Source organism: Ammodytes marinus (assembly GCF_949987685.1).
Source record: "Ammodytes marinus genome assembly, chromosome: 14".
NCBI lineage: Eukaryota > Metazoa > Chordata > Actinopteri > Uranoscopiformes > Ammodytidae > Ammodytes > Ammodytes marinus.
The window spans coordinates 16,799,774-16,820,349 of record NC_137218.1 but is presented as its reverse complement, the minus strand read 5'-3'; the positions used below and the strand labels follow the sequence as shown (position 1 = coordinate 16,820,349).

The 20,576-nt window shown below is 42.5% G+C and overlaps 1 protein-coding gene across 1 annotated transcript in view; it reads right to left on the bottom strand.

The window, feature by feature from the left end:
• Positions 1-19,469, bottom strand: part of LOC307260309 (ryanodine receptor 1-like) — a gene marked incomplete at its 5' end in the record, with an annotated part of 47,672 nt that extends 28,203 nt beyond the window's left edge. The window contains 46 exons of the mRNA XM_080040511.1: positions 16-202; positions 321-456; positions 535-629; positions 733-865; positions 1,004-1,118; positions 1,223-1,496; positions 2,016-2,159; positions 2,260-2,371; positions 2,862-3,062; positions 3,349-3,900; positions 4,445-4,883; positions 5,327-5,553; positions 5,667-5,753; positions 5,842-6,004; positions 6,115-6,275; positions 6,960-7,089; positions 7,192-7,547; positions 7,658-7,866; positions 7,974-8,148; positions 8,238-8,443; positions 8,600-8,747; positions 8,845-9,004; positions 9,126-9,209; positions 9,298-9,401; positions 9,485-9,589; positions 9,665-9,881; positions 9,980-10,172; positions 10,320-10,561; positions 10,906-11,039; positions 11,156-11,274; positions 11,647-11,742; positions 11,867-12,002; positions 12,095-12,281; positions 12,508-12,629; positions 12,754-12,918; positions 13,012-13,168; positions 13,259-13,333; positions 13,631-13,727; positions 13,819-13,918; positions 14,007-14,119; positions 14,236-14,314; positions 14,466-14,540; positions 14,808-14,828; positions 14,953-15,051; positions 15,155-15,274; positions 19,425-19,469. Of these exons, the coding sequence (XP_079896637.1) occupies positions 16-202; positions 321-456; positions 535-629; positions 733-865; positions 1,004-1,118; positions 1,223-1,496; positions 2,016-2,159; positions 2,260-2,371; positions 2,862-3,062; positions 3,349-3,900; positions 4,445-4,883; positions 5,327-5,553; positions 5,667-5,753; positions 5,842-6,004; positions 6,115-6,275; positions 6,960-7,089; positions 7,192-7,547; positions 7,658-7,866; positions 7,974-8,148; positions 8,238-8,443; positions 8,600-8,747; positions 8,845-9,004; positions 9,126-9,209; positions 9,298-9,401; positions 9,485-9,589; positions 9,665-9,881; positions 9,980-10,172; positions 10,320-10,561; positions 10,906-11,039; positions 11,156-11,274; positions 11,647-11,742; positions 11,867-12,002; positions 12,095-12,281; positions 12,508-12,629; positions 12,754-12,918; positions 13,012-13,168; positions 13,259-13,333; positions 13,631-13,727; positions 13,819-13,918; positions 14,007-14,119; positions 14,236-14,314; positions 14,466-14,540; positions 14,808-14,828; positions 14,953-15,051; positions 15,155-15,274; positions 19,425-19,469 (7,295 nt within the window). The remainder of the gene's footprint in view (positions 1-15; positions 203-320; positions 457-534; positions 630-732; positions 866-1,003; positions 1,119-1,222; positions 1,497-2,015; positions 2,160-2,259; positions 2,372-2,861; positions 3,063-3,348; positions 3,901-4,444; positions 4,884-5,326; positions 5,554-5,666; positions 5,754-5,841; positions 6,005-6,114; positions 6,276-6,959; positions 7,090-7,191; positions 7,548-7,657; positions 7,867-7,973; positions 8,149-8,237; positions 8,444-8,599; positions 8,748-8,844; positions 9,005-9,125; positions 9,210-9,297; positions 9,402-9,484; positions 9,590-9,664; positions 9,882-9,979; positions 10,173-10,319; positions 10,562-10,905; positions 11,040-11,155; positions 11,275-11,646; positions 11,743-11,866; positions 12,003-12,094; positions 12,282-12,507; positions 12,630-12,753; positions 12,919-13,011; positions 13,169-13,258; positions 13,334-13,630; positions 13,728-13,818; positions 13,919-14,006; positions 14,120-14,235; positions 14,315-14,465; positions 14,541-14,807; positions 14,829-14,952; positions 15,052-15,154; positions 15,275-19,424) is intronic.
• Positions 19,470-20,576: the final 1,107 nt, after the last annotated feature.

The following is a 20,576-nucleotide window of genomic DNA, read 5'->3' as shown; positions in this document are numbered from 1 at the left end:
GCTAAGAGCACTTACATGGGAAAGCGTCTGTCTTTCTTCACACTGGGGCCATCCCTTGCAGGGTCCTCTGATATTTTGATGGCCTCCTCTATTGCAGCCAGCAGACCGTTACCACCCTCCCCTCTCAGGGCTGGACCAAAGCACTCAGGCCTTCGAATGAGGAGCCGTACCACCACATTGGCATTCTCCTCTACGCTCTCTCCTACAGGAGGGAAAGTTACAAACTAACAGTATTAGATGTTATCAATAAGGGAGGAAAACAGAACCAATATGGACATTGCAATAAATGTTGCATCGTGCGGCAAATAAAAAAATCCAACCGTTGACAAATACGGCGAAACGTAGAAAGTCAAGGTATTTCTCTCCGCCGCAAGGATTCCAGCCGATGTCGGGGTAGCCTTTTGCCAGTAGCATTGGGCAGCTCTGAAGTCCACATCCAGCTAAATACTTCACCACCTGGAAAGATATGAGTGTACTGAAGTGATGAAGAATTTTGGAAAAGTTTTACTTTGTACATACTCATTGTATTTTTACCATTTCTAGGTCCTGCTCTTGGAGAGCCAACGCCAGCTCGTTGTTGTCGATGCAAGAGGCTGCAGCCACATCCAAGGGGGTGGAGCCCCGCATTCCTAAAAGACATGCACATAATGTCCGGCTTCAACACAGTTCATGACACTGATAAATAAATCATCAAGACTAATGCTTGAATTCAAACATTTCAAGGACAATCACCGAGGCCGATGCCACTGTTCTGGAGAAGGTAGCTGAGGTGGTCAAACATGGAGCGTTGGTTTTGACGACTGATGCGACAGAAGTAGCAGAGGAAACGGCAGCAGTTTGTCACCACTCGAGGGAATCTGATCTCCTGTTGGAACGAAGCATGGTACAAATGTTAAGTTGAGTACCATATAATGTTGTTCCTATTGTCCGTCTTTTAACAGCTGGTAATATAAAGCAAGTTTCTCTGTATATTGCGCATACAATGCAGTTATAGCTATATTACCTTTGAGTCCCCACCGCCCAGTACGTTTACCATGACCTCCATGACAGTTTCATGCATGCCCAGAGCTCGCATCAAATTGGGGTGCTGATAGAAAACTTTGTTACTCATGATGTCCCTAAAAGGAGGACAAAAATTAAAATGTGACACATTTCAGACACATACAATTTTCAAACAATTCCCTTCAAGGTAAGATATTCAGAATATATTAAATCTATTTACCCGATGCTTTGAATCATAAGCCTCTCTTCTTCTGGACCCATCTGGACAATAAGCAGTGAGCGGATCTGGCCCAAGCACTCCAGCAGATCCATGGTGTCGATAATGGACACTTTGTTGATGGTGTAGGCCTTGGGAAGGGCCCGCATGAGCTCACCCAGCCCGTCGTACTGCCTGTGAAGGAGGCTGAACATCATACGCACTAGCTCAGGGTTTTGGATAAATGCCTCTTGGGCCCAATGGATCATAGTGTGGGAAATCAGCTCCTGCAATGTGCCTAGTAAAGAGATTATAAAAAAGTTCAGCAATAATACAAAATATCCTATGTAATGCATTAAAGTGACTGTAGAGATGGCATAACCTGAATAAGCTACTATAACATTGCTGGACCGAAATTTGCTCAAATGATGAATTTGCTCAAAAACAGTGCAGGCTGACATCATACTGTCTAAAGACAGACCACATACATTCATGCAAATTCTCCATTTATAATTGATATTAGTTATACAGTTACTGCCATTTTTCTGCAACTTTAGTTGCCAAACAAGGGATAAACAAAGTTGGTGCTGAGTGTAAACAATAAGTACTTTTATGGGTTTGGATTTTTGTCCTTACAATTACGATTCATATCATGAGTTACATAGTTTCTGGCATGTGTTCATCGTGGGTTAAATTGCATTTCAATTTGAAAAGAAGAGAGAAGTAGGAACCAATGTTTTGTCTTTGATCACTTAACAATTATTCCTAATGTTATGGGCAAATGTTTTTTTTGCAGTCGTACAGGGAAAAGACTCACTTGGTTTTTTCTCCTCCACCTGCTCAGGCTCCACCACCACATTCTTCTCGCGGAATGCTTTGACTTTTTCCAACAAACGGCGCAGTCGTCCACGGACAGAATAATCCACTTCTTCCTCTTGTTCTTCTTCCTCAATATGGACACCTGGAAGTGTTTCAAATAAGGCACTGTTACTTCTTAAGGGTCAGTTTTAAATGGTGATATCTGTTGACTTGATGCTGTAGGCTATATGAAGAAGACTGACCACAGTGTACCAGCAGGTAATTGTGAAAAGCCAGCAGAGCGTCGCGGACCTCAATAGGAACTTGGCACTCTTCATCCTCAGCACAGTTTTTGAAGTTCATGAGCATGTTGACCTACACAACAGCAAGAAAAGGTAAAAGAAGGGATGCTCATTTTAAATTGATAAAAATGGCTCTTTCAAAAACATCGAAAACTACACACTCATCCCAAATATGAGTGACCTATGAGAGGAAGTGATGTTCGCTTTTTGAAGTGTTTATTGCGTCCCAAAAGGGGATTCTGGAAAATAATTGTTGTGTGATTTTTTTTTGTACGTACTGTTTGTGCACCGAAAAAAACAGCTAGGCTCTGTAGACGGGCATGTGTCTAGGTACAGTGGGCCTCCTTTGTTTAAATACCCTTTGTTTACATACCAGTTTACAGAGCCTAGGCTGTGTATTAACACTGGACACACAGGTAACGGATCGTGAGGAGATATTCACTGATGTTGCAAAAAGGGATTTTGTCAAGCGTTCTCCAGAATCGCTGACTCCACCTTTAACACAATTAATCAATCAACAGAGGCACCCTTCTCTCTTGTTATATGCATTTGTCTGGGTGTACCTGTTCCTGGGGTGGGGAGCGAAATTCACGGGTCTTGCGGGCAGTCTCGGCTGCGCTCATGGTGAAGGCCAGCATGAGTTCATTGTAGCGCATCCTCTGGTTGGACTGTATTTGGCCGACAAACTGGTCCGAATAGGCGGTGATGGCCTCCACTCTGTGACGGAGCTCACAGTCACAGAAATACTGCAGCAGTACACACATCTAAAGGACAAAAGAGCAAATTGAATGACTAACACTACATAAACAGTGGAAAGGAGATTCTAAAAAAGGACCATATTAGTTTAGTTTATTAAGATCCCCATTAGCTTCTGTCTGTACAAACATAACATAACAAAAGTCCACACAATACATCAAACAACAATCAACCCAAGCTCAAAACCCGTCTAATACTGTACATACAGTGGCCTCACATAATAATGTATCTCTTCAATAGTTGAGAAAATATGAAAAAAGCATGGATAGAAACCAGACACTGGACCAGTCATACCTGCAATTTGACAGACTCCGGTAGCTTCATCTGGAAAAGTCCCTGTTCTAGATCTTCTTTGCTCTCCTCTTTGACCTCTTTCTCTGTTTCCTCCGCTCCCTTCTCGCCATTCACTTGCTCCGCTTCTTCCTTCCCTTCTTCATGTGGCACGATGGCTTTGATCTTCTCACCTACTTCCTCCTCCTCCATTTCCTCTTCCTCCATTTCCTCTTCCCCCAAGCCGTCATCCTCGTATTCCTCTTCCTCGTATTCTTCTTCTTCTTCCCCCGCGGCTTCCTGCTTTTCTACTTTCGGGGATGCTTTCTGTTCCTTCTCCTCTATCTCCTCGACAGGCTCCTCCTCTGTCTTGCCACTGAAGACTGTGGGCTCCAGCATCTTCAGGATGTGCGTGACGTCTTCGTCATCGAACACGCCCATGATGAGGAGGGTGCTGATGAGTTTGAGGATCGGGACGAAATGAAACTCCACACTGCCTCCCACAGGATCCCTCATGGCTTGGCCTCCATCTTGCACAGCCTCAGTCAGCATGTTCAGGGCCTTAGTCTTTAGCGTCTGGAAAACACAAGCTAAACTCATTAGCAGTCTAACGTGCACAGGTGAGTAGGTGTCTTTTTTTTCTAAATCTTTATTCAAACCAGTATATTTAACCCGTCCAAGCTTGCCCTTAAATTATACAAAAGGCATTTGAGCAGATCAGGTGCCCTTCATAGTGGGACTTTCTACCCTAGAGGCACCTTAGGCTAAGTTAGGACTGCAAGTCAAAGTTTCCCAATTCCAAAATAACTTTGCGCATTATTCAAATCACATATGCTGACATCAGAGGGGCATTTGAGCTGCTGTGTTTTTCTGTCACCTAACTCAGCCCATACTAATATTCATTTAACATTCTATTCACTTCGATATCCAAGGACTGTCAGCAAACGTTGGCCTGCTGACCCCAATTGGGCTTGTGTTTGTTCAAATAGAGGAGGTGTCCCTTTTTCATTTGTTTGGCCCTTGCCCCTTAGAGAGAATGTGCACGCCGCTGCTCATGAGTATCAATGAACTTAAGGCTATACCCTAAAAATGCCAAACCTGTTCGACAGTATAACCTCACCTGTAAGGGAACGGCTGGACTCAGCGTGTAGATATCTTGATCTGTTCCAATGAACCCGACGAAAGAAAAATGGAGTTTGGGACGCAGACATGTCGTGAGGCCGACCCCGGGTAAAGCGTGAGCTCTGTCGGTGGTCAGAGTGATGCTGCGTGTTTCGTCCGTCATTGGAACTATGAATTCCTTGTTGGTTCCCAGGCGGTTCCTCTTGGCAGACTCCAGGTGCATGCTGATGAGCAGGTCGTAGAAGCCGCTCCTCATTGGTCCAGGCAGGTAGGTGTTCTCGATGGCGTAGAAGAGCTGTGATTCGTCCACGTGGCTGCACAGAGCGTGAGCCACGCGGTTGTTTCCCAGAGCGCACACCGAGCCGTACAGCTTCAGAGTGTGATAGTGGAACTTCAGCAGGTCCATACGCTCCGACAGCTCCAGGATATCGATACACCTAAAGAGAACGCAACAAAGGGGTTTAAAGGTGGACAGTCAACAATTCTGGACAATGCTGTTTGTCAAAATCACTTTTCCTTTTGTCAAAATCAGGGAATATCTCCTCACGATCCGCTATCTGTACGCATTGTGTGTGCGCTAAAAAAAGAAAATCCAGTGTTAATACACAGCCTAGGCTCTGTAAACTGGTATGTAAACAATGGGAATGTAAACAAAGGGGCTATAGCAAGCAACATACCAGTTTACAGAGCCTTGGCTGTGTATTAACACAGGTTGCAGATCTTGAGGAGATATTCACTGAATTTAACAAAAAAGTAATCTTGACAACAAGCGTTCTCCAGAAACACTGACGCCACCTTTAATTTTTTTGAAGTGAAAAAAAAACGCAACAAAACTCCAATCAATCCAAAGAGATAAGTGCCAAGGCTACGCTGCTCTGACCTGCTCTCCTCCGGGATGTGGAGGGCCATCATGGTGAGGGGCTCCTGACACTGCACAATCCAGCCAAGTCTCTCGCTAATGCGCCCCGTCTTTGGTGACAGGAAGTGGTTGGGCATTCGGCTCCAAATGACTGGGGTTAACATCTGGACATCCAGTCTGGGAGGGCACTGGGGGACAGGGTTCTTCCGTTCGCTCCGGAACATGGCGGTCGAAATTGGCATAATGTTCTAGCAAGACAAGAGAAAGGAAGACAAATGATGAGCTAGAGAATGACAGCTACAAAGATGGTAATGTGTAATATTGTGTTCTCTGTTTTCTGAAATTATTTGTGACCACCAACCTTGAGCTTGCCCAGTTCGAACTGAATCATATTCTGACTGGAGGGAAGGACAAAGACAGCTGGAAACAGTTTGGTGTTGGGCTCCACCTGCAAAAAGGGTAAGATAACATGGTTGCATTTAATAACCAGGACTTAATAAAGAACTGTATGAATACCAGACTGAATCTCAGCTGACCTGGTAAAACGTGTTGATCTCTTTTCCATTGGCGGTAAAGGTCATGAGTCCTGTGTCCAAATCGATTAGACATCCAATCAACAAATCCTCCTGACTGACCCGGGTCTGCTGGGAGCTGCTGAACTCCCCTCCACAAACCATGTAGCAGTTACCGCGTTTTATACTGAGAAGGACGAAAAACTCATCAGAAACCAGTATTTGTTGCATCTATGTATGCCATTTCAAATGCAAGCACACATTTAGCCTTGTTTTCACTATAAGAGGGAAACATACCTGTCATGAATGTTGCCTTTATCATCCCCTAGAGTGACTGTTACATTTCTCACTTTGCTGAGGTCAAAATGGAGGTCATACTGGTGATAGTCAGATGTGATCCAGCCCACCCACACGCCACTGGGCTCCTGCCCCGCAAACACTCGTACAGAATAGTAGTACTGGGAGAGAAGGCAGGTGAATAGGGGAAATTAACATTGGTTCAGTTTCAGGTGAGGATGTTTCCACACAAATGTCAAAGTCATAATAGGACTGACCCACACGTAAGTAAAAAATAAATGTGATAAAGGCAACATTGTTAATATTGTTTGTTAAAGATCCACTATTTAGCCAAATTCACTTCTGAATGGTTTCTCAACATTAAAGCTGGGGTGGAGGATTTGGGGAGAAAATGGCAGTTGGGATAGAGATTCAAATCCAAATACCTCAACTGCTCCACTTGTTCTCTTTGGTCCCTCCCCTATGGTCCCTCCCTGACACGCTCTACACCAACAACATTGTGCCAAAGTGAATGGACAGTCTCAACAGCCAATAAGAACAGAGAATCGGAGCCTCGCTCTGATTGGTCAAAGTGTACAGCTCATGTTAACTTTTACCAATGATAAATCACATACCCCAGCTTTAATATGGCGTGAGTGGAGACTCACAATGAATGTATAAGATAAAACAACCCTGTGTGTTAAAAAAAAAAACAGTGACATTTCTTTCCCATTATGCCATCATAAAGGGAGACCATTAGCATAATATGTGACCTTTAGATAAGAAGCACAAATGAGCAAAGTGTGCATGGATTCCAGAGGGTTAAAAAAATATGACAACCATGTAAATAAAAGTTCTAGTCATACGGTAGTGGTATTGAGGATGATGTCTACGTCATCCCTGTCATCTGGAACAACATCTTCCATCAAGCGCGGCATTGTGGGAACAACAGGGGGTGGAGTTAATAAAGCAGCTTTCTTAGCCTTGAACAGGAATCTGTAAATGACAACAACAATTCCTCACATACATGAAAAAAGTATATAAAACTGATGTTGCCTTATTTAATCCCATACACCCTTTCTAAAAGACAACACAAACCCTTTCTTCTTGCTTTTCTCGGTCGAGGCATCCTTCTCGTTCTCTCCATTCTTGGTGGGGGTATCCTTAGGCACAGAGGGCTCCTTCTTCTCCTCCTCCTGCTCTTTGCGAGTGGCCGACTTCTTGAGTATTTCAAACTCAGAGTCGGGGTCCACCTCCACCACGTCATCCTCAGGGATGGTCAGGGCACGAGTGAGAAGGGTGGTTCCCGCCGGGACTTTGAATGTCTCGTGAAACTCAACCGGCATGCTGAGCCTGAAGAACAGCAGGTCTGTGTTGGCGTTCTGAGATCCATATGTCTTGTGGGTCACTTTGAGACAAGGGGCATTTTCCACTGTCCCATCCACACGAGACACCTAGAGCATGAAAGAAAAGGGGGGTCAGTCGGGGACGTAGAAAATATAAACTTATTCATAATGGGAATTACTAAATATTTCCACCAAACACGACAGGTAATGCACAATACCTCCATGTGAGGGTGATCAGTAGGCGCATTGATGAACTGGGGAAGGCTCTTGCTGAACCACATGGTGATGTCTCTTTTCATGTTGATGGCAAAGGGTTCAAACCCCTCCTGCAGGCCACAGATGGTAAAGTAACGAAGACTGCTGACGTTCTGACCCAAGTTGATCCTGGAGATCTGGGACAGGCCCAGACTGCACACTGGTATGAAGCCTAGGGATGTTCAATACATGCATGAACGTGCATCAGAAATCGTAAACCCACATAATGCTTTTATCAAGCTGCAGAATTTCCTTTGCTGTAGTAGTTGCTCTACTTACCCTCTCCTATCTCAATGTCCTTGAATGCCATCTCCGAGCCCGAATCGCTGATCAACATTTCTCCGTTGAGTGTAAACATGATGTTGTTCTCCACCAGATCTATCATACAGCCCACCACATCACCAGAGAGCCATTGGCGACCAAATGGCTCATTTCCCACATGCCAACGTTGGGCCTGAAAAAAGAAAACTGTTAAGAGTTTTGTATGACAGTAGTGGCTTTGCAATCCTTTCAGATGCTGGTAAACTAGGTCTGGAGTCCCACCTTGAAGCCGTTGAAGACATACGCCAGCTCATCCGCCCCAAGTTCGGTGTCCGCGCGAACACTTGGCCTGGCCCAGCCCACTCTCATCTCCCCGACTGTCACAGCCTCAAACTCAAAGTACCACTTCCCCTGTGTGACGGCGTAAGATTTCTCTGCTCTGAACACTCGGATCTTATCCATACGGGAGTCGCCTTGTCCGTCCCCGCCTACATCAAACACAAACACAGAAGTGACCACTCAACCGAAAAGCTTTTTAAATTTTAATGAAGCGCATTTAACTTTTCGCATGAATCTTGAAGAACTACATACAAATGTAACAATATTCCTGTCATTATGCTTGTAGAGCACAGTGCAAAACTTACTGCAATCTTGGTCAGGCGGTTCTATGTTGTAGCCATATCCGATGAGAGTGCGAACAGCTGCGCAAACTGTTTCTCTGTTGGTCTTTTTGGTCTTTTCATCCAGAAGGTTGTACGGAACCAGACGAGGATTGCGCTTGTGCATTATATCCTATACAAGTAAAATTATATAAATTAAGAAAAAAAATAAACTTGTGAAAAGAAGAAAAACACATTCACTTCTTCATATCAAAGAGAAGCGGGGGTACCTGCACAATACTGTATGTCCAGCCCTGTCGAACCCGGTCTCTTGCCCACACATTGTGACCGTTTTCTGCCAGTCTCTCCACTAAAGTGTTCTGATTAGGAGTCAACTTGACATGGTTGAGGTCCAGAGGGGCTGGCTTATATCCGCTGCTCTGCATGTAACTAACAAACAATGTTTTGTGATCAGAATGAGCCTTTTCAAGGTCATTAACAGAATACTTAATAAAAGAGAAGCAACGTCACAAAATGAATCAAAATAAAATTAAAAATCTTAAAAGTTTACGTTTTGGGGAGTTTGTTCCTTTTCAGATTCTCCTCTGCCTTCTCATCTCCCATTCCTACATGGCAGCCTAGTGCCAGCAGAGTCCTTTAAAATGAATCACGCGAGGGATTAGAAAAGCAAAAGAGACTAATGGAAAAGTGCTATTCACTAAATGACGATGGCACTGACTTACTTTAGTGTCTCTCCTGACATTGCTAAATTGTAGTTCTTCTCTGGTTCGGGCAGACTCTGGAAATCTACCAAGCAGGGGTGCAGCTTCTTGTTGTCATCACGAAACTTGAAATTCATTTGGAAATTGTTAGTGTACATTAAAATGTTTTCTATGGGAAACATTTTACCAAGGAATGAAAAACACTCACATCTCCAAAGGTCCACCCTTGTTCAATGCGGGTCACAGCCCATAACTCGTGGCTGTTTTCTGCAAGCTTCTCACGAATGCGCTCCAAATGAGGAGGAAGTACAATCTGAAAAAATATCAAATTCAGTTTACAGTGGAAAAGATGAAATGTAAAAAAAAAATATTGAAAAGGATCTTATACCTGTATAGTGTCCACAGGGCAAGGGGTGAAGGCTGTATGTGAGAGGGACTGAGTGGGACCCAACAGGTTGCGGACGTTCTCAAAGTCATGCTTATACTCCTTGATGGGCTCAATCCGTAGGCGGTCCCTAGGCAGCACTGCCTCGTAGCATGGAGCGTAGCCCGGAGGTGGGAGGAACTTGAAATCCCCATGACGGCCTCCGAGAAGAAATCGCAACCTTGCAGTCAAGAGAGGAAAAATAACATTAGTCTCTTACTGTCATAACTGTACCACACTTATTCAAAAAATAATTTTTAATAATTCCAAATGTCCTACGTAACGCCTGCAGAGAAGCTGACAACAGGGAAGAACAGGCCGTCCAGGTTGAAGTTCTCAAACATGCCCTGAACAGGATGACCGTTGATACGAAAGGAAATGCTGGGCACGCTCAGATCCAAACAGCAGCTGACCACGTCCTCTGTTGTCAGGATGTGCTCATTGGGTGTCGCAACATGACGCGGAACACGTCCTGCAGATACATAGAGCAAATAAACTCCTCTTTGTCAGTGTACATTACATTTTTTAGTTTTAGTGTGCTGGATAAATTGTAGGGATCATGTGGGAAAACACTAGTGGGTATGGACACAAAGGCACAATTCATAAAGTCCTACTTTACCTGACCAGAGGTGAAGCCCGTCAAAACCGTAGGAGTAGAGGTCATCCCCGACCCCGTTGCCCCCCCAGCCTTCTCCTCCACCAGGGTAAGGACTGTAGCCTTCTGTCAGAGCCCAACCTACACGCAGGTGATACGGCTGGGCTGTCAGGAAGGGCTCCACCTGGTCCACCATAACCTCAAAATACCACTTCTTATACTGAGTGGACCCTTCGCAAGTTCCCAGGAAAATGTTGGGTCTCATGCTGAAGGAGGATTAAAAAAAACAGAAACAATACTCAGGGCAGATGTTTCAATTTCCAAATGATGCTCTACCTGTACATACTGTGTATGAGCTGAAAAAAAATCCAATGTTAATACACAGCCTAAGCTCTATAAATGGGCCTGTTGCTAAAGAGTGGGCCCCCTTTTTACAGATCTTTTTACAGAGCGTAGGCTCTGCCTACACCAGATGTCTTTCAGCGCACACACTACGTAAAGGTATTGGATCATGAGGAGATATTCACTGATTTAGAAAAAATAGCGATTTTGACAACAACTGTTCTCCAGAATCGCTGACTCCACCTTAAAGTGCAGACAGATGACCCACCTGGTTACATAGTTGATAATGTTGGTTTGAAGAAGAAGGTCACGACCTGGAAGCAGGTTCTCTGTGATGAGATTCTGATTTGACCTCACAGCCACCCCATTACACACACACAGGGAACAGAGCACATCCAAAACCTGGGGGGTGGAGAGAGAAATCCATGAAGATGTATCCATTGAATGGATATACACTATTAATTTATTCTATATATGATAGAATACATAAACTATATTCAACTCAGCATGTTCCAGACCTTGTGATTGCGTCCATGCTTATCCAGCAGAGAGATGATTGATTTGATGTGATTCTCCTGGATAATATTTAGCACCTCTGGACTCTCAATAAGAACACAATACAACACCTCCAAGATTCCTGCCGGGGGAAAAAAGGGACAATATACAAGTATCGTAAACACTGGCAGTATATGTATATAGGGTATGGTAGCAAAGCACAATAAAATACACCTTTTGGAAACATAGGGGACACATACATTTTTTTATTAAATGCAACAGTATGCAGCTTTGAAAATGGGAATATTGGTTTAAATTGTATCATACTGTCAAATGTTCAAGTTATTTTGATCCCGCCCTTGTGTTCCGTTTGTAATAAATCAAATTCAGCTTAAATGACACGGGGTTCACAGCAACACAGAAGCTTTACTCATTCAGTTATGTGGTCAGTCTGGGGAGAACAAACAAGAATACACACTGAACAATCAAATGAGCTTCCATATGTCTTGGTTACCTGAAGAGGCCTCCAAACGATCCAACTTGCTGACCAGCCAGTCAAGGTTATCACAGAACAGGGCACAGTTGGCACGGTTACCTCTGATCAAAGAAGCTTTCACAAAAGAGGAGAAGAGTAAATCATTTTCACATTCACAAACAAGAATGGTGATAGACGCGAGGAACATAAATGAGCAATCTAAAGTCACCATGAAAAGCGTACAACCCAAATGGCATACCTAGCAATTCGTACAGTAAATTGACTATCTCCTTCCATGATTCGGCAGCTTCTTCCCCGGCGTACTCTGAGAAGTGGGCTGCCGTGTTGTACACATTGAGCCGATCGACACAGTCCAGGACAAGAGTAATCATTCCCTTTGAAAAGAGAATACAAACTTATAGGGAACTGTAATACAAATATTGAATTAAAAAAAAAATACATCAACCAAAATAATATCCAAACATGCCTCTTCCTGGAAAAGGTTCTGTCTGTTCTTGAGGGAACGAAGCTTGAACTGTTTGTCCTCGTGGTTCAGGTCCTCCTCCGGGGGGCGGAAGTAGAAGATGAGATCCTGCAGCGAGAGCACCACCGTGTCCATGGGCAGAGACGGGGGGTTGGCCGATTTGTTTTTCCCATTTAGAGCATCTAGACCTCTGGATGCATGAAACCAATGATGAGAATAATGCAACAAATATGCTGTATCTAAAAGAAAACTAAAACACACACACACACTCACTCTCACACTCACACACACACACACGCACGCGTACACACACACACACACACACACACACACACACACACACACACACACACAAACACACACAACATGACTATTGGCTAAGAAGAAATAAAGTATGACTGAAGTAGTGCTAGTACTTGATGAACTGGTTAAAGAGGCCTGTTGTGCTGTAAATCATTCTGGCAGCTTGAGATTCCTCTGTCTGAGATCGCGCCACTGTGAGGGCATCATCCATGTGGCCTTCTTTATGGAGTATGGCCTAAGGATTGAACACAGGCACTCCTAAAAAATTGCTGCTGACTAATGCATGTTATTGTTTTCACAAGCACTTACTGGTCATTTATATTTTGTTGACCATGTTGATGTGTCATTTTGCGTCATACCTTTCTCTTTAGAGGACCCAGACGGGCAGATTTGGCATCAACGGCAGCATATGTGAGCCAGAGGCCATTTGACGCATGCTGTACGAAGCACATGGACTCCCCATACTTGATCTCAGGCGTACCCATGCCTTCCACATCTCGCTTCTGGGTAACTTCAATTTTTTCCTGTGGTTAAAGCCAAACAAATTCTCTATTACTGCTGCTAATCATCTCTACACTGAACAATATAGTCCCTAACATTTTCTGCATGACAGCGACCTTTGAAATTCTGAAGCAGAAGGCGGTCATCTTGGAGATAGCCTTCTCGGAGTCCACCAAAATCAGTCCCTTCTCTTCATCCAGACAAAGGTATCTGCCTGTTGTTATGTGACGAATCCGGAAAGACTGGCCCCATTTTATGTGACCTCCGCTCCAGCTGCCAACGGGCACACAAATTTATGAGCACCAAAAGTGAATGATTGCAATGCACGTGTTGTTCTTAAATGTAAGGAATTAAGACCCTCACGCAATACGTAGCGGCTCAAGTCTCCATAAGGATCGAGCATGACTGCACACGGCCCCTCCTTCATAATGAGCAACTCTGAAAAAAAAATTAAAAAACACAACTTGCCAGTCAACGATTTGCAACATGAATCAGTAAATTGCTTAAATTGCTTAATGACATTCAATAGCAATGTTGAACATTTTATGATAAGGCTTATTCAGGCAGACATTGTTACTTGGTTTTCAGAGCTATTAAGAATTAATGTATCATAATGAGACACGTGGAAAATGGTTGAGAGTCAAATAAATGGTAGCCTAAAGCTAAACCAACCAAAAGCTACCAGATCAAAAAAGTATTATTAGATGTAATTCACAGTAGAAAGACATCGGTCACCTGCGCTGGTCGTCCCCTTGGTCAAAAGCTGGGATTGCCAAACACTCGTCCATGTGACCATGGAACAGTCTGAGCACGTATCCTCCGGTCAGAAAACCTAAAAGGAAAAGAGTCATATCGCTAACAGAGAGTGTGGACAGGTTTATGGACAATGAGAACTTTTTTTTTTAAACAACAAAATAAAATACCTTCAGCTAGCTCACACCCAGACATCACAGGGGTCATGGTCCACAGTGTTTGCATGAAAGAGGCATCCACCATCAGGTCCCCGCTTGCGTAGGACAGATGCTGAAAAGAGTGCAGGTGGCAATATTAGTAAAGGCTGATTGATTACAAAATTGTCAGTCACGTGGTAAGAAAATAATATCACAGTTACCAGGTATCGCTCTGAAGAAACGCTGACAAGAATGAGGTCGTCTCCCACCCTGACCTTCTCACCTTCTGACCTTTGCTTGGAGGCCGGGTGGATGGTCCACCAGCATGCCTCTCCTGTGATGGACAAATAATACATTCAGAATACAGAAATCTACTTTGGCCTGTGTGTGTGCGGGGGGGGGGGGGGGGGGGGGGGGGGGGGCATAATATGCAGTGAAGTGCATAGCCACCTGTGGAGTCTTCTTGTAAGCCCACATCAAAAGACAACTTGTCTGTAAGCGAGCGTGAAGTACTCAAACAGCACAAGTACTGCAGCATAAAGAGAGAGAGACAGATGACAAGTGGTTTGACGTGAAATGACCGGATGACGTACTCCAAACACCTTTGATTAATAATAGAGGAGAAGTGCTTGCTCAGATGAGCCACATACAGTATTTGATTGTACAGTACATGTGCTCACCATGCTGGAGTGAGTGTGTTTGAGGAGGATGGCGTGTCCGTACAGCAGGGTTCGGTGACCCCCACCTTGTGATGACTGGGAGAAAAGGCAATCAAATGAAAGGAGGCCATTGTCATCATTCACAATTTGGGTTTTTAATTTTAATTTTCTAATATTGTCATTAATTCATTAAATGTTAAAATAGAAACGGAAAAGGCAGGAAGAAAAAGACATGAAAACATGATAGCACTCCTGAAGTTTTAAAAAGTAGGTGCAGTGTAGTGATGACACAGACTTTGAAGCAAAGCAGTGGAGGTGAACTGAATGAGACCATGATAGCGAGTGAAGAATATGCAAACATACCCATTTGTCCAAATCGACAGCCTACGGTTGGCACGTGGGAGTGAAGGACAAGTCAGAAAAGAAACAAAGTGAGCTTTGAATATATCACAAGTGAATCCCATGCAAAGGAGATATCAAAGAGTACATGGGTTTTTTGGTGTCTTACCTCATCCGGAGAAGAGTTGGACAGCATCTCCTGTAATGCCCGCACGGACAGGGACTGCTCCAAAATGAAGCAGCAGATTGCGAGGTCTGGAGGGACATTCTGAAACAAAGGAACACCAGTGAAACCCGCTGAATAGCAGCCAATTCATATGATCAAATAAATTAAAGAAAAAGGCATTAAGCGCTGTGTCCTTTCACTATACCTGAGCGTTTGAGGTGGTCTCAAGGAAACACAGACGATTCCCGAATCCTTCACAGGACAGACACAGCTTGATCTGTTCCTTCAGAATGGATGCAGTGCACTGCAGCACCACTTGATCATCCTGCAAAGACAAAGCAGGTCCAATATGAAGGAGGTGGATTTATTTTAAGGAGCAATTTTTTGCAGGAAAACCCAAGCTTTTTGGAGCTGGCTGCCTATTATCAAACAATACATTGTTTTATTTGTCTGAATGTAGGACTACTAACAAAAAAGCTGTGAAAATGTATAACCTTTGTAAGAGTTACCAGATATTTTTTGAATATTCCTTTTTTATTACAACCCTTGACCGCCCCTGGCGTGTTTGGTATTGTAGACTCAGAATATCCACAGAATATATTGTTCAAATATCTGTATATTTAGTTTAGTTTAGTTTATTTCCACATACTTTTATATTTATATTCATAATTCTGTGAATGAAGAAAAAGAAAAAAGTAAAAAATAGTAGATAATAGGTTTTTTCACAGGAAAGGATTGCAGAGAGCCATAGACGAACTGACATTCAACAATGTTCTAATGCCCACTAGCTAACTTTAATCTTAAAGGAATACTCCACCAATTTAGCTTTGCACTTCTACAGTATATCACTGTCAGATTCAGGATGAACAGTGAAACAGAAGTATCAGAAATAGCAGAACCAGAGACATTTTATCCCATGTATTCTTCTTCCTTCTCAAAACCTGGCGCCTACATTGCCCCCAATGCAACTCAACTGTTGACAGTTTGCTTTGGTTTTGGGTGTGCTATGCTAGTAGTGGTGTAGCCTTGAGCTGCTGGCCTCAAACAGAGATGAGGAGCAGCATTAGTAGCACCTTCTACACCACACGTGACGTTGCCGCATATGACATTAGTGGAGGCAGTTTATCAGACTTTACACAGCTCCCTTCTTAGCCACAAAAGCACTGTAAGTAGGCTACTGTAATTGATACTCCCAAAGACCTGTCAACAGACCTTAATGTGTTAAATCAGTGGAGTTCCCTTTCGTTCTGCTTATTTCCTCATGTATCTTACAGTTCAGTGGTTAGCGTATCGAATTGCAATTCACGACTCTTAACAGGTCAAATCAATATGACTGATTACGACCTATTTACGAGGGTTGACATTACAAGCCAAACTCATTTAGAGGTGGTAAGGACCAAGAAAGAAGTTAACAGTTAAAAGAACTAACTGTCTCACCACATAAATTACAAATTTGTCTTGGCCATCTAACATTTAATCAAATACAACAGTGTTGACAATATACAGTAGATAACAGAATCTTGGGGCAATGAATCAATAAAGGCAACTCGCGAAAAAAAGCTGCGTACCTTTCCCTAATATTCACTTGTTTTTGTCCTGTTAATGTATTTCTCTGTTCCCATCACTGACACAGCTTTAATCTCCCTGTCACTCTCTGGCTCCGAAACACCCAGCCACTCCTTGCCAGCTCTCTATTTACGGCCGCTGCACCTGCTGTTCACACATCCCTTTCTGGAGCGCAACAGATATTTGGGATTTGTTGGCCAAAAAATAAATTGCTCTACACTTGCAATGACTCAATAATGCAATTAGTCAGCTTAATTAGTCAGCTTGCTGAGGAGATGAATATTTTGAAATGAATTTGTAGTCGCCGCAGACCAAAACCTTTTACGGTTTTACCTGCAAAAGCCTTTGGTCCATTCATACACATGCCAGCATAACACAATGTAATTTCAGTTCATTAAACATAGTGTAAAATCCATGTTAATTTGTGTTAAACAATAATGTAATTTTTTTTTTACATTGGGCCTGATAGATTATAGTTGTCTCTGAAGCTGTAAACTGAAGACATATACTGCAAAGTATAAACTGCTGATGGGTTGGAGGATTTGAACAACTAATAAAACTAATGTAACAATGTGTGATCTTTCAGTGTTGGTACTGTCTGTTTCCTTTTCATCAATCTCTTGTCTTGAACTCAAACGTTTCATTTAACAATACAAATGAAACCAATATGATATACAGTCCTGCCGTCGTCAATCCCAGCAAGTCATAAGTAAGTTTGTCACGCCCTGTTCCTAAGTTACTGTGTACACAAGAATCTGTCAACAGACTGACAGACGGCTGAAAGACAGGTGCCATCCTGATGACAACATGAGGCTGCTAGCAAAGTGTTAATCCCAATCTCCACTTGCTCTTGCCAGATAGTATACCATGTAAAATTACTATTAAAGTAAAATTAACATAATGTTCAGAAACCAGCATCGGATAATAAACACCACTAGCCACTAGTGCTGCTTTAATATTCAAGTTCCCACAGGGACTGAAGTAAGCAGGTGCTGAATTGGGCCAAGCTTTGAACTTGTTAATCCTCACACACTAAATATAGAACTCAGCTGTGTTCGGGGGTGAACAGCAACAGACTCACAGTACTCAACTTTATGTCACATTGCTAACATATTTTGCTTTGATGCTGTTTACACAACCATGAGATAATGGCAACTAAAAAAATCGTTCATAGATTTCATCATAGATTAAATGTAAACAAAAAAGAAAGAAAAAAGAGCTACTGCAGTCACACTTCGAGTTGGACAAATTGAAATCAAGTGTCTGCATGGGAGTTGCAAGTGATACTCATGCATATTGCACTGACTGCATGTCTATGGATAATGAGTGTCTGGCGTATGCTAACATCAGGGCTAAAGTTACCACGGCCAGGGGAAACCCAAGTGGCACCATTTGGCACATCCACAATAGCCGAGCATAAACGCTGACTATCCAAATAGAGGGTGTTAAAGACACTTGACTCCTTGCAAGGCCACAATGCCCTTCTGACGTCTGTGGCTTAGACATCTAAAAAAGAAATATAATAGCTCAGCGGTGAGCAATGCAACAAAAATAAACTGATTTAAACTTGATTTAAACTACATTTTACAACATAACATTGCACCGAAACAAATTCAAATGTATCAGTAAAACGTTAAGATGTAGCAACGATGAGAATAGAAGCCTTTATTGTCATTCTATTCAAAATCCAACAGAAACCTCCCCAAGCAAGATATTTATGTTAAAAAGGCACATACACAAACTGAGGCTGGAGAACAACAAAGACCTGATAACAGACTGACTCTCTATGGATTCATAAAATTCGCTGATATTAAATTTTGTTGTTGGGACATAATAATTGACATCAGACACAGAAAGTGATCGATTACATTACATGTAGTCAAAACAGAACTATCTGTTTTGTATTAAAAGGTTGATGGCAATGTATTCATTAAAGGACTGGTCTGGGTAAAATAAATTCTTCACGCTAATACAGATGAAAGCACCCTACCAAACATACGGCAAAAGGTAGCTCCCTCTTTCATTCTCTCCAAAAGCGAAATACCAGCCGGACAAAGTATGTACTAGTATGGAATAACATCAAGCGACAAACATGCCTATTTATCATTACAATACTGCAAAAACAGAAAGTTGGAGAACTGTGGTCTCATTGTCCAAAGCTTTACAAACATACATCAATAGTATGCTGTTGTAGATTTTCAACCTACAAGTCGAGAAAAAAAAACTTTAAAAACCAATCCAAACATCTAAGCTATTATAATATTCAATAAGCATGGTACAATTGAGCCCACTAGTTCGCACTTTCATTCACTATTAATGAACAATCAGTTCTAGCAGCACGCTTCAGGATGGTTATGTTTTCACAAATATCGACTAAACTACCTCATACACAACTTTCTCATAGAAATTCAAACTGAAGAATGAAGCCATTGGAAGTTATTGTGCCTTTAGCCACAGGTGCAACGTTAAAGCATTACAATTAACCCAAATACAAACTACAGGAAACAAAGTATGTTATAACTCTTAATTAATTATAGCGGCATCGGTGTCAAAATGTAGTAATATTTTCATGTAACTGTATATAATTGCTTTTTGTAGTCTGTTACTGTATATGCCAATGTGTGCTCTCATCTGGCACCATAACTTTTCTTCTCTTTGACAACACAGTAACACACAAAATACCCATTGGGATATAAATAGATAACAATGCAGACAAAACCAGCCACCTGTTCTTGCCAATCTGTGCTATGTCTATGTAAAGAAAGTAACCCAACACAGCAAATGTGTGACTGTTATGCATTATAACGCCACAAATCACTATACAAAAAGTTAAATGTTGCACATCATTGAATGAAAAAGTTTGCCGTTAGTTGTAAACTACTTGAGGAGAGGCAGACAGCATCACTCACCGTTCGCAGGAACTGAATCTCTTCCTCTTCTGCTCCTTCTGCCATCCTGCCAAGGCATTAACAGCAATACCTTGAGAGAAATGGGAAAACCGTCACCCCTCAACTCCTGATTCCTACCTGCCCTATAAGCAAGACAATGTTGGTGAAAGTTTCTGAAGGGCAATGTGGGTCCTGTGCCTCTCTCTCTCTCTCTGTCTGTCTGTCTGTATCTCTCTCTCTCTGGCTGAGTTACGAGGCAGAGGGACTGACAGTTCATTCCTATTCATTACAACATCATGAAGAGGTGGAGCAAGCTGACAACAGCCACAGCTGAAGGCATGGTCAAATGTCCCTAAGTTATTGTTCTCTACATTCTGGAAGAGAAAGGCAAATTTCACAATTCAGTTCAAGTTTTATTCATTTATCATGCACAACAAATTATTCTCATATTCAAACATAAACACACACACACACACACACACACACACACACACACACACACACACACACACACACTGTTTGCCGTCCCACATGCACAACAACACTATACTACTAAAATAATAAGGGTTCTACTAGCTTTCTCGGCATAAAGCTAATGTGTGTAGTTGGGCAACATAAAACCTCTTTTGAGGAACTTTTCAATGTGTAGAAAATATGAAACAGTCAAATTTTTCGTCTGATAATCATAAATGACCTGTCACAGCAAATGAGAGCATCAGGGAAACAACTCTGTTTTTATAGTCCTTAAAATAGTCCTTTATTTGCAATGCATTTGCCTGGGTACATTTCCCAGGAACTTCCTAATATTCTATGGCAGGCAGACCAACATCGTGTTTCCCACACCATCTTCATAACTATTAAAATTTTAAATAGTCACATATTACCCATAGATAGTAAATAATAGGCTACCTAGCCGATAATAGGTGCCTCTGGGTCGGCCACAATTCCTCCACCGAGGTAATAGGCTACCGATATTACCTCATTGCGATGCATCCTGTAGTTAATGTTTCACTGGCTTCCGAAAACAAATGCAGGTGCTAGCAAAAATATTTAGGACAACAGATGCTAGTGTCAAAACACTACACCTTTTGTCAAAGGAAAGGGGGCTGGAATAAACAAAAACTGAAAATTCCTCGTAGCCACTTTAAGAAAAAAACATATTTAGTAGTAGGC